Source organism: Rhamphochromis longiceps, linkage group LG7, assembly GCF_057381845.1.
Source record: "Rhamphochromis longiceps isolate RC_006_pf linkage group LG7, R_longiceps_female_GT1.1, whole genome shotgun sequence".
In the NCBI taxonomy this organism is placed as follows: domain Eukaryota; kingdom Metazoa; phylum Chordata; class Actinopteri; order Cichliformes; family Cichlidae; genus Rhamphochromis; species Rhamphochromis longiceps.
This window is the reverse complement of record NC_140563.1, coordinates 14683713-14697219: the sequence shown is the minus strand read 5'-3', so window position 1 is coordinate 14697219 and position 13507 is coordinate 14683713. Positions and strand designations below refer to the sequence as shown.

At 39.3% G+C, this 13507-nt stretch overlaps 1 protein-coding gene across 2 annotated transcripts; it reads left to right on the top strand.

The window, feature by feature from the left end:
• The first annotated feature begins 506 nt into the window (after window positions 1-506).
• On the top strand, window positions 507-13439 carry gtf2h1 (general transcription factor IIH, polypeptide 1). Of its 2 annotated transcripts, none has more exons than XM_085412405.1 (15): window positions 507-671; window positions 1071-1239; window positions 1332-1524; window positions 5211-5376; window positions 5475-5568; window positions 6591-6740; window positions 6823-6902; window positions 6993-7126; window positions 7207-7294; window positions 7376-7464; window positions 8722-8839; window positions 10458-10548; window positions 11029-11144; window positions 12517-12609; window positions 12696-13439. In XM_085412405.1, exons 2-15 carry the CDS (start codon window positions 1086-1088, stop codon window positions 12780-12782), a joined length of 1653 nt encoding a protein of 550 aa, XP_085268531.1. In that variant the 5' UTR covers window positions 507-671; window positions 1071-1085; the 3' UTR covers window positions 12783-13439. The 2 variants fall into 2 exon arrangements, with proteins under 2 accessions (XP_085268531.1, XP_085268532.1); XM_085412406.1 differs by having other exon boundaries at window positions 1054-1239.
• The last annotated feature ends 68 nt before the right edge of the window (window positions 13440-13507 follow it).

The window sequence follows — 13507 nt, the reverse complement described above, 5'->3', positions numbered from 1 at the left end:
TATGATGGTGCGTATATTTTCTTGTTAAACTCTGGGCCTGTACCTAATGAGCATCATTTAATTGCCACAGTCTCCCCGAGTATTGCTGTTGACCACGTTCATCTCTTTATAACCACAGTGTACCCATCTTCAAAAAATATTGTTTCCAGCAAGATACGTGTGCCACAAATCTCAAAACATCTCAAACTGGTTTCGTGAACATGACAATTAGTTCACTGTATTCAATGGCCTCACCAGATCTCAGGTCAATAGAGCACCTTTCGGAAGTGGATGAACAAATCTGCAGCAAGTGTGCGATGCTGTCAGATCAATATTGACTAAAATCTCAAATGAATGTTTTAATCGTGTTTAATATCCTCCTTAACAGCATCGTAATTACTGGTAACATATCTGTTAATTTGGTTAAAATGCACGTTAAATAGAAATCGTACCTTTCACTTCTGGCTTTGGTGGAACGATGGTCTTCTTCGCCTCATCCCACCGGAACCTTTATAGTGTAACACACCGCTCGGCAGTCATGTCGGCGCTGAAGTCGAGTCGCTCGTTGCCAGAGTCGTGAAAAAATCGCCAGTGTAACTCATTCTGCAGTTTTTATACTGAAGAATAAAGCGTGTCAAGATTATGTGTTGAGGGGAAGCAAGGCGTTCGTTGCAGTATTGATTTATTTTGAGGTAAAGTAAGTTTTCTCCCGACTTCACCCTGAAGCTTTTTTCTTCTTCACTGTTAGCTAACGTTAGGCAGCTTAGCTGAGTAGATATAATAAAACAGTCAACACCACGTCGACTTTGCATATGTTTAAGTGCCATTAAGGTTATATAGGAGAGACTTCCTAAGAAGTAGAACTTACAGTTATGGCACTACAGTGGAGGGAGTTTAAATTATTATTGCTTGCAGCTTATTTGAGGTTCTTGAATAAACTGAGAAATAAACTGTTCGCTTTTATTTGAGCTACAGTTATTATTTTTTCATCCCACTAACCCATATTTGTTGCTATTCTCCATTTTATAGTGCGTGATTACATTAATGCGTAGTTACTACTATAATCAGCAGCAGTTTATCTGTTTTCTCAGTTAGTTGCTTGAGCCATGACATCGCTATCAGAGGAGGTTCTGTTGGTGGTGAAAAAGGTCCGCCAGAAGAAGCAGGATGGCACTCTCTATCTGATGGCTGAACGTATAGCCTGGGGTCCAGAAGGCAAAGACCGCTTCACAGTCAGCCACTTGTATGCAGATATCCGCTGTGAGTACTAGATGCCGTTAAACTACAAATCGAGGCACAGAAATGCTCATCTCTACAAAAATTGCTCAAGCTGCTGTTTCTGCTCTGTGCAGGTCAGAAGATCAGCCCTGATGGGAAAGCCAAAGTCCAGCTCCAGCTCGTCCTTCACACTGGCGAGAGCACCACATTCCACTTTGCCAACGAGAGCACTGCACTCAAAGACCGAGAGGCTGCCAAGGAACTGCTGCAGCAGCTGCTGCCTAAGTTCAAGAAGAAAGCCAACAAGGAGCTGGAGGAGAAAAACAGGTACATTTTTAACGTAAATACATGTATCAAGGGTAATGTTTTAGCAGAAGTAATCACAGTCTGTACTAGCCTGCCTGCAGTAATATGTGGTGGTCGTGTTTGTAATTCAATTTTTGGATGTTTAAATGGGGGCCTTCATTTTCTAATTGTGTGAACTGGGGTGTAGATTCCCAGCTGCATTTGTTTTTTCTGAGAAGTTGGATCTCAGAGCTTTCAAACCTGAATGGACCGCAGTCCCCCAGTAGAAGTGGAAAAACCTGGTTTTGTTTGTTATCTGGAAACGTAGTCATTCAGCCATGACTAGCAATACCTGAAATGCAGTGCAATGCCTGCTGCTGCTGCTGCTGCATATTCACAAATAGAGCCTGATCAGTTCTCTGAGTCAAAATACATAACAGTGGTAGTACAGATTCTTTTAAACTTTTACTTCTGTTTATCGGATTGGTGTGGCTTTCCACATCTTTGAGTTCTCTATAAACTCCTATTGAGTTCTCAGAGTCCATCTGTGTGCATGCTTGAAAGTTGTTAATATTTATTTAGTATCATGATAATCCTTTTGGCTCTGCCACAGGATTTCCCATTTTACAAATATTCTGCAAATAAAGTACAAATTACAAATGCTTGTCCTGCAGACCTGTGTGGAAATATACTCATTATTATTTATATACACATTTGTATATAAAGAATGACATCAGTTCCAGGGCTCTAGAGTGCGACCAATTTGGTAGCAAATGCAACCAAATATTTCAGTGGTGCAACTTAAAAAAAAAAATTTGGTCGCACTGTTCGCGTAACAAAAAAAAAAAAATCTCTGCAACTCTCTGTGTGGCCAACAACAGACACACATTATGCCCCTATCGTGGACTAAAGCAATCAGAAATAGTCAGGGGCGGGACGTCACTGATTGGCAGTTGAAAGTGCAGTTGGAAGAGGGAGGTGAGTAGCTTGAATAAAGCGATATCGATTCATTAAATCCTGAATTGACTTTTAAATATAACTGTGTTTTGCCAGAAACGACAGATTCTCAGATTAAAGCTCACAAAACTATTTCAACAACCACCAAACAGCAAATGAGAGCAGGTACACGGATTCCACACAAAGACGTAAACACAGAGCGGACCCGACGCATCAGAATCAGCTTTGTCTTTCTCGGCTTTCTCACCCGACAGCCCGCAGACGGACACGCTGTCGGAGCTCAGCGATTCTGATGCGTCGGGTCCGCGCTGTGTTTACGTCTTTTTGCGCTGATTCTGAGCTGCAGGTTTTGTCTCTCTCCAACTAAAATTCAGCGAGCCAGCAGCAAAGGAAGCAGCAAACTGCGCTTCACATTTGATCAATGTCATCATGAATTCCCTCTGACTTTTGCTGTTTTGCTTCCACCACGATAAAAATCACACTTCATGCACAGCTCTCTATCTATCTCTCTCTCTCTCTCTCTCTCTCTCTCTCTCTCTCTCTCTCTCTCTGTACTTCAAGAACAGTTTCTCAAATCTCTGTTTTCTGCATTATTCTTTCGCTTATTACCCACCAGTCTACCGTTGTTTACAGTGCTGTCGGCCACTGTCTTTTTCTTTTCTTTTTCTTTTTTCCACTTAAATGAAAAAATTATATTTTTAAGGTTATCTGCTATAAAAAGCCAGGCCAGAAAAATCTCCTTCAAGTTTTTCTGTGTTTTATTCTCAGTTACTTTCACACAAAGGCATCTGCTGTGATGTTCAAAATTCTGATGAAGTCTCACATGTATCAATACTGATAAATGATCAGAATTGTAATATTTCTGACTGTCTGGGGCTAAATTGAATCAAATCAGGACTTTGAGAACCTGAATCAAATGAATTATAGAAATCAGTGATGATACCCAGCCCTAGTGAGCAGCCTAGGCCCGACAGAAGTGGATGTAGCTGTGGGTAATGAGAAAAGATGAAAAGAACTATTGATAACTTTTTTGTTAAGTTAAGGCCTGATCCATCTGAAATTCATAGCCAGTGCTCTGACACGGTGCCATCAATATTTGAATGCTGAAAAAGCACAGTGTATCCAGAAAACACATTATATGCTGCAATAAATGCACTGCCCAAGTGTCCCCTCTCCCCACTGCCTTTCAGCAGCATGCAACAGCAAACAGGTCGTCAGAGGAGGCCGAGATGATGATTAAGTTTAACATTTTCTACAATATTGACAAAGCACTTTAAGTACAAGATTGTTAGTTAATAATTTAGAAATGAATATTGTCTGTATGGACTGCAATTCCCCCCCAAAAAAGTGCACATGTAAAACTGCGGTGTTAAGCGATGCGGTTGAAAAATTTGAGTTAGGCACACCGGTGCGCCCATGGCAAGAAGTTAGTCTAGAGCCCTGAGTTCAGTTTAATTCGATTTTTTTTTTATTTGTTTGTTTACATTGTCTTATATTTGACTTACATTTGACTTTAGTAATAAGAGACATTACGTCTGAGATGCATTTTTAGTGGAGTTGGAATTTATAAATATGTATAAATAAAGGCTGGTAAAAACAAGAGAGGGGAAACATAATGATAATCTCATTATTTACCTGCTCTTTTCAATAATAAAAATATAATCAGCTGGCAGATTTCACATGAGTGGCCAGTTACATTTGCACTGTGGGCATGCATGAACTAATGTAAACAGGAAGCAGAGGGCAATTTTGTGGAAAAATACTATGGGGAGTCAATGATGAAGTGAAACTGTTACTCAAAGAACAAACTGAGTATAAAGTGGTCATGGTAGTAGACAACAGAATAGGAGTTGCCACAAAAGGAAAATGCATCTAGGAGCATTATCCATACACACACATTTAAGCTGATTAGGAAGCTGTTATGTTTCTGTTTAAATTTTGTGGCTGATGAGATTAAACCAGTAAACAAATGAGGGTGCCAGCATCAGCATTTCCAAAAGGGTCTTTTCTGCCCATCTAGACTAAAACACAGACCCACAATTTTCAACCAAAGCTGGACCAGCAGCATTTCTAGGTTAAAGGATCCTAAAATGCTGCAGGAGTAGTGTAACCGTGGCTCAGGGGGTTGGGAATCGCATCTGTAACCGGAAGGTCGCCGGTTCGATCCCTGGGCTCTCTGTCCTGGTCGTTGTGTCCTTGGGCAAGACACTTTACCCTACTTGCCTACTGGTGTTGGCCAGAGGGGCCGATGGCGCGATAGAAGCCTCGCTTCTGTCAGTCTGCCCCAGGGCAGCTGTGGCTACAACTGTAGCTTGCCTCCACCGGTGTATGAATGTGAGAGTGAATGAATAGTGGTATTGTAAAGCGCTTTGGGTGCCTTGAAAAGCGCTATATAAATCCAATCCATTATTATTATTATTATTATTATTATTAAATGGTGTGTGGGAATATTGTGATTAAAAACACTTCATTCTACATGGGTGTGTCTGATCTTACAAGATATGGCTAAAATTAATAAAATAAATACAATTAACAAAAACTCTAAAACCAAATTGACTTTGTAGTCCAATAAAAGTTAACAAAATGAATGTCTGCATAATAGTACACAGATCTGGCACTTCTTGAGTCAAAGATCGAATTGTCAATTTGTATCTATCTTAGTTAATGAGCTGACTGAGAAACAGTAAAGCAAATAAAGATGCTCCCAGCTCCTTTACATTTTTATGTGTCAACACACTTTTACTCTTTTATTTTTGTATTTTCTCCTGCAGGATGCTTCAAGAAGATCCGGTGCTTTTCCAGCTATATAAAGACCTTGTGGTGAGCCAAGTGATCAGTGCTGAGGAATTCTGGGCCAACCGGTTAGGAGGCATTAACAACACAGACCCCTCACCGTATAACAACAAACAGGAAGTTGGTATATCTGGAGCCTTTTTGGTGAGTCCATGAAGTCTGACATAATTATGTCACATTTTCTAATCTGAAGCTCTTACCTACAGCTAAAGTTTAACAGACCTCACTTTTATGCTCCACAGGCAGACATTAGACCTCAAACTGATGGTTGCAATGGCTTGAGATATAACCTGACAGCTGACATTATTGAATCCATCTTCAGAACATATCCTGCAGGTAAAGAATTATGTTATCTCCAACTCTTAAGCCCTTAAAAATCCCAGGAAGTGGTTATTACAAGCTCAGGTTTTTATTTCAGTCAAAGCCTGCAACAATGATTTTTAGGGCTGTTCGATATTACAATATTTATCAGATGACGATATGAAAACGTCTATCGTTTTATATTACGCTGTTCTTTGTTTCATGGTGTCGCAAAATAAAAAGTTTACGGCAATATTTTTTTCATGGTTTTGATGGTCACTGGCTATATTAATAAGTTCTCTCTTACTCTAATATTTAAAATAACTACACTACGGATGGACAAGCGACTGTTTTTACGCGTTGTCGTTAGCAAAAATGACAGTAAACTCAGCGTGTGGCTCCGCCGTCCGCTTTTTTATTTTCCACATAAACCTTTCACAATAAAGCTGAAGATCCTGTTGTGATTTTTCATAATAAACTGAAATGATGACAAACAGAAAGACCAGTCAAAACAAATCAAGGACCTTATTTCTAAACGAGGGGCTACCTCTGAAGCATGGACATTGTTATGAAAAGTCTGACATGGACTGTACTATGCAAATTATGCAGGAAACCGGTCCCCACCTCAGACTCAAACACGGCAAACGTCTTTTACCACCTACTTAAGAGTCACATAAAAGAATATGGAGAGAGTGCTCAAGATAAACCATGCGTCGGTCAAAACACTCGACTCCAGGTACACGACGCCCAGCTGGAAATACTTCACGCAATTCGTGTTACTCGAGATTCAAAGAATTTACAGAAAATGTAAAAGTTTTTGTGATGTATATCGTTGTTGGGACGATAAATGTCTTGTATCGGGATATGAGATTAATGATTTTAATAACTGGCATGAAATCAATCAGAAAGGAAGCAAAACTACAATTTTCTCACTGAAGCAAAGTCAGTGAGAAAACTGCATAGAGGCTTCGATGTTTTTCCTCAGTCTATTAAATGTGCAGCTGGTGTCCCTCATGACATTTAGAAATTAATTTTTTGACTTTGCATTTTACTTGCAGTGAAGCAGAAGTATAGTGAAAATGTGCCTCATAACCTGACAGAAAAGGAGTTCTGGACCCGCTTTTTCCAGTCCCATTATTTTCACAGAGACCGCATCAACACAGGGACACAGGATATCTTCTCAGAGTGTGCAAAGCAGGATGAGAAGGGTAGGCAATCTGACTCCTTTCTAGGACTGCCACCACACGTAAGAAGCCATTAATGTAAAGTTTTAACATTCAATCCATGCAGGGTTAAAGACTCTCGTGACTCAAGGAGTAAAGAATCCTTTGGTTGACCTCCAGTCGTTGGAGGATAAAACATTAGATGAGGTGAGATGATTAGCCATCCTCAGTCATTTGTGATAACTCTTTAATCATTTACCTTCCTTTACTTATCAAAACCTGTTTTTTGTGACACAGGGTTATGGAATTTGCACAACACAGCCCTCAACTTCCAATGCAAACAAGTCGGTGAAGGACAGCAGCAACTCTGCCATTATAAAGCGGTTCAACCATCACAGTGCCATGGTCCTGGCAGCAGGCTCAAGGAGAGGGTAAAGAAGTCACACTTAAACCTGAGTGCAAGCTTTTCAGCATCTTTTATCATTTTCCTGAAAATCTCCTGTTTTTGAAGGGAGTTGGCGTCTGACCAAGCCAGTGAGACGAGCAGTACAGATGGAAACTCGAGGGATTCTGACTTCTTTCAACCTCCTGTTAAGAAGGTACAATGGCTTTGCTTTTTTACAGTATTGCTCTCTGTGTAGCAGCTTCACTGACTCTGTTCTGTGGACAAACTTTCTTAGGTTAAACTACAGGAAGCCATAGAATTTGAGGATCTGCAAAGGGAAAACAGACCAAAAACAGTCCCATTAAACCTGAAGAAGTCTGACAGGTACCACATGTCCACTTATTTTCATATATTATTAAATTCTTTCTGGGTGACTCCATGCTTTTTTAATCTAATAATATCATCAGTTAACAAGTGTAAAGTGATTCTAAATTATCGTTAGTTAATAAATTTAAAACATACACAACTTATGGGCTGCCTGTAGCTCAGGAGATAGAGCAGCTCATCTGCTAATCGGAAGGCTGGTGGTTTGATCTCTTGCTACTGAAGTCTGCATGCCAAGATACTAAAACACCATACGAAGAGCCAAGATGGAGTTAGTTTGGGCAAGATACGAACCCCAAGTTGCTCTCAAGTTGTGTGTGAATGTTAGATAGAAAGCACGTAGAAAAAGCAATAAATTAAAGAATAAAGTGAATGGGTGAGTGAGGCAGGTTGAATAAAGTGCTTTGAGTCCTCAGGTAGAGTAGAAAAGTGCTATATGAGAACCAGTCCATTTACCGTTTAGTTTATTGTTTTGTTTTTACCTAAAATTTAAAAACATCTAGGTTAACATACAAACAGCTGATGTAATTTAGCTGTCTTTATTTTCCAAGAATTTTGCAGTTTATGAAATTGTTCAGTAAGCTGTGTTTGTGTTTTGAAATGTAGTTTATTGAGAGATTTTTGCAGATGAGGAAGTTGACAGAACAAAGACGGAAGTTTTGGAAAGTCCGGTGGTTTTTGATTGCATCATTGCCTGGCTGTATCTTTTGACTAAACAATTATTAGCTCAGTAGTTCTTACCTGCGACTTCTTCTGTATATTGTTTACATGAGTTAAATAAATTGAACACAAACTCTTCACATCAGAAGCCAAAAAAGATCACATCCACATATAATGCTAGTTTATTTTCCCAACAGAAATTATATCTATTAATCTTAGTTTCATGCCATGTTTTTCCCTGCACTGGCTCGCAGCTCACAGAAGCACTGCATTAGGTGCTGATTAGCTGTCAGGTTTAGAAAAGTTTGTATAGCCGGGATAGTTTGTAGAACTCTACAGACAAAAATCAGCCAAGCAAAATTTGAGAAGAGGGTTTGTTGTTGCTGATCCTTACTTCTTTTGTACAAAGTTCTCACTTGCAGTGTTTCATAATAGATGTGATGTAATACAAGGTCAAATGTTTTTGCTACAGCTTACTGTTGCTATAGCACAAGGGGCTGCTCTTCTATTTTGCAGCACTGATTCATGTTTTAGGCTAACAAAACTGCCTCGTTTTTAGTCAGACTATCCAATGTGTCTCACTTCTCTTTTTATAAGGTATGCTCATGGACCTGTGCCACTTCAATCCCAGCAGTATACAACTAGCCAAGATATCATCAACTCTGTCAACTACATCCGTCATGAGATGGCTAGTTACAAACCCAGCCTCACTCAGGTTAGAGCTCAGACTTTGTGTTTCTGTTACTTTAGCATTTGGCTAAAGATGATGTCATCAGATCTTAACCTGCATTCACATACTCATTCAGACTACAATTAGATGCATGCGTGCTATTGATGAGCCTCTGTTGTGATTCAACTGATCTTTGGAGTCATTCGTGCACAGCTGTGAAGTTTAGCAACTAATTTTCAGGTAAAGTTCAGGAGAACACGTGTTAGGGAGGTGCCCAACAAAGAGTCTGATATCCCTGTGATGTTGTTGTTCTTTCAGCTTAGAATTCAGTGTCGCTCCAGGCACATGTTTAGGATGTAAGCTTCCAGTACTTTGTGTCAGAAAGTCAAGGCAGAAAGGCTTTTAAACACATAGTTAATGTTGTAAACAAGTCCATTTAAATGGAACTATAAGCCAGGAAGTTGAGTGCTTAAACCCATCACAAAGCAGCCCTGTCATTTACTAGGAAAACCTTGGCAGACATCCATTTTTTATGACTCTTCCCTCAGAGATGGGACATTTCACATACTGAAGCTTATATTCAGTGTTGCCCCTGTCAGCGGATTGGGAGACATTTCATTGTCCCAGCCTGCAATAAGTAGATGATGTTGATATTTTCACTTTCAAATGGTGATTATCAGAGCTTTCTTATATATTGTAAACTTTGTAATGTATTGCAATATTTAATTAGTTCAGTCTGCCACTGTTACTGTGACAAAACAAATTTCCCACGTGTGGGACTAATAAAGGTTATCTTATCTTATCTTATCTTATCTTATCTTATCTTATCTTATCTTATCTTATCTTATCTTATCTTATCTTATCTTATCTTATCTTATCTTATCTTATCTTATCTTATCTTATCTTATCTTATTGTCTTGGAGCAACTGTAATCCACATCATTTCCTTATTAGGGATTATTGAAGTATTCTGATTCTGATTAACGGATGAGACAATTTTGGAATTAATTTATTCTTTGGTAGAAAAAAAAAGATTTAGATTATCGTACTTGAGTATTTAAATTGTTAGAAATAATCTAATAATTCAGGTAGTGACCGAAAGAGCGAGATCAGGAAAACATAGGTGGAAATTGGCTTCCTCCGAAGGGTGGCTGGCCTCTACCTTAGAGATAGGGTGAGAAGTTGCCATTCGGGAAGGGCTCAGAGTAGAGCCGCTGCTGCTCCACATCGAAAGGAGCCAGTTAAGGTGGTTCGGGCATCTGACAAGGATGCCTCCTGGGCCCCTCCTGGGCAAGGTTTTCCGGGCATGTCCCACCAGGAGTAGGCCCCGGGGCAGACCCAGGACACGCTGGAGAGATTATATCTCTCGGCTGGCCTGGAACGCCTTGGTGTTCCCCCGGATAAGCTGGAGGAGGTGGCTGGGGAGAGGGAGGTCTGGGCTTCTCCGCTTGGGCTACTGCCCCTGCGACCCGGCCCCGGATAAGCGGAAGAAAATGGATGGATGAATAATCAAACCTCTCAGAGCTAAAAAAAAAAATTCAATTTCAGATCCTCTACATTTAATTTTACTGTTGATATCACTGTAATTATTTAATCTGCTTACTGTTACAGCTTTATCAAATTATGAGCATGACAGATTTTAACTACAGTCACGCTTTTTGTAGGTGTTGTCCAGCACAGCAGCTACTTCTGCCATTGCAGCACTTTCTCCAGGTGGCGTCCTCATGCAGGGAGGTGCACAGCAAGCCATAAATCGTAAGTGTGTACTACAGATTTGGTAAAAGCATTGTTGCTGACTGTTGGCAAGCTATAAACGATTGAGCAATATGAACGATGTCAGCTGAGATGTGGGCTGATCAAGTAGAGTTGTCACCCGGGGCGAGCGGTGTGGACAACTTGTGAACAAGGCAACGTAGGATTTTCCAATTCATATCATAGGTGCATTTAATAAAAATCTTGGACAGTTTAAATCTCAATGACCTCAACGTCACAGGTAGAAGTTTCTGGAAATCTTGTTAATGCGATAACTCAAAAAGGAAGCCACCTAGGATTTTGATATTCATATGTTAGGTGTATCTGCTAGGAGGCTGAGGGGGTAGCACTGGCAGCTGCCAGTATTTTTCTATCCTTAAATGTGTTTAATTTCCACCACGAAAACGATCGGTTGTCTTGTATTGAAACATATTTTACCTAACAGCTTTGAGAATAATTAAGGTTTGTCTTTTTTCCTTCCAGAAATGGTACCGACCGAGGTTCAGGGAGAGTTGAAGCATCTTTATGTAGCTGCTGGAGAGCTATTGAGACACTTCTGGTCCTGTTTTCCTGTAAATACACTGTTTTTGGAGGAGAAGGTGACTGACATTCATTTTGTTTCCATTATCCCTGTGACCCATATATTTGACTACACAAGAAAATCATCTTTGTATTTAATGTATATTTCTGCCTCCATGTAGTTTTGGGAGCAATTAATTAATTAGCATTAATATTGAGTGAACATTAACATAAGTACTGTGCAAAAGTCTTGAGCCAATCTTTTTATATATATATATATATATATATATATATATATATATATATATATATAATTTATTTCTAGGACAATGGGAAATAGGTGCTGTGTGTACAGTATATAAGGAAAAAACTGTTTGTACAATTCTAACAAAAGCGAAAGTTTATATTTGGTATGACCACCTTTATTCTTCAACGCAGCCTGAACTCTCTTAGGCAAGCTTTTATGTAATTTCTCTAAGTAGCCCTTTAGAAATATTTCTTCTGGCTTCTTGAAGGATATTGTGTTTGGGATCATTATCATGCTGTAAAATAAAGCAGATGTTTTCCGAACAGTATTGCAAAAATACTAAAATATGTTATCTTTGCCATTTTTCATAGAGTGAACTAAAGAATGAGGAGGAAATTGTGTGGTTTTTGCATGTGGGGGGGTGTCAGGCTGCTAGTAACAAAATGTGAAAAATTACAAAAAAATTGGCTCTTTTTTTATGCCTGCTGATTTCGTAGGTCAGTAATATGTCTGTGTAGGTTCTCAGTCATCCAGGTCATGGTACTCTATGGAGCTTGGAAAGAAAGTGGCTGGATTTCTTTAAGTTTTCATTTTCACAAAATGAAAAGTCTGCTCGCTTTCTGTCTAAGCTTCTTAGACCGAAAGGTCAGCAAAATATATCAAAATGAGGGGTGGCTCAAGACTTTCTTGAGTTTTGAAATTAAAGTGGAAGAGAAAGGCTTTTGTCTTTAAGTTTTTTGACACATCTTAGTAGCAGCTTTCCTAATTGCACTGTTATTTCAGGTTAAAAAGACCTGTGTAAATGAATTTGACTCTTAACTGAAATTATCACTAATACATTAAAACTGAAGCTATAAAATCCCATGTAAAATCTTGGTAAAATAAATAAAAAAGACAACTGTTTTTAACAGTTTGCTGACTTGGCCCTTTTTCTCACTTTGACAATATTGTGACATCTGTGACTCATCCCACCAGCGTAACTAATCCCAGCATTTAAGAAATGTCCTGCAAACTCATAGGTAAACTAAGTAAAACAATAACTATACTTAACTAGGTATTTGCTATGAAAACTAGTAGACATGCTTGCCACCGTAAAGCTGAAACTTATGTGAATTAGTTGACTTCTATCCATGTCTGCACACCATTAACTTAGTCTTTGTTTGTTTTTTAAATTTCTGTGTTTCATGTTTTATTTTTTCTTGCAGGTGATTAAAATGAAGTCGAACCTCGAGAGATTTCAAATGACTAAGCTTCATCCTTTCAAGGAGAAAATTCAGCGTCAGTATTTGAGTACAAATGTAAGTTTTTGAGCCATCGACAGTGTTGCACAGACTTTCTTTCACCTCGTAGATGTAGCGCTAAAGTCTCTTTGGTGTTCCCACAGCTCACAGGGCACTTGGAGGAAATGCTGCAGACTGCCTATAGCAAGTTCCAGGTCTGGCAAACTCGTCGGATGATGAGGAAAACCTGAGCTCTGACAGTTTTTCAAAGAGAAGCCAAGAAAGACAGTAAAGTGGTCGGACAAATGACTTGTGAAGGTCCTCCGAACTGCTGTGAGCAGACCACAGACTAAAGCCTAATGGAACACAGTTCACAAGGGCTTAATGAGGAGGATATAGAGGGATGCTGCTACAACCCCAAATGTTCAACAAAGACTAACTGCATTTCAGTCACAGAAAACTGTAATTAGTTTCTTTCTCTTTTCTTTGTCTTTTCCTGGTGTTTGAGAGATTGGTGCCTGTAATGGTTAAAACAGGACTTTTAAAAGGGTTTAACATGACCAAAATGCAGATGGAAATGAATAAAACTACAAAAACGGCTCTCAGGACAACAGTGTGAGATGCAAGTGGAGGACTGCCAATGTGTTTCATCAGTGCACAGAACAGAACGAAATGTGCATTGATGTGCAAGACACCCTTCTGAACTCTGGATAGATTTGTTGGAACAGTTGTCCGGAAAATCTTAATCAAGAGGGGACGTGAATATAGCAATACTGTAAAGACATTTCACACACGAGTGCATTAGTACGTGTGGCTCAAATCACACTGTCACTGATTTGTAACGTCTGCACTGAAGACAGAAATGTAACTCTGAAATAAAGTGAGGCATAAAGCTTTTGTTCATCATACTGCTTGTGTAGGCTTAGTTATTTCATTTAAATCTCCACACTGCAGCTTGTTTTGCTTTGTTTTTTTT

Excerpts from the sequence above, each read along its gene's own strand:
- gtf2h1 (XM_085412405.1), top strand. The coding sequence starts at position 1,086 with ATGACATCGCTATCAGAGGAGGTTCTGTTGGTGGTGAAAAAGGTCCGC. Across the intron at positions 6,741-6,822 it reads TGCAAAGCAGGATGAGAAGG|GGTTAAAGACTCTCGTGACT; the intron begins GTAGGCAATCTG and ends CAATCCATGCAG. Across the intron at positions 6,903-6,992 it reads AGGATAAAACATTAGATGAG|GGTTATGGAATTTGCACAAC; the intron begins GTGAGATGATTA and ends TTTGTGACACAG.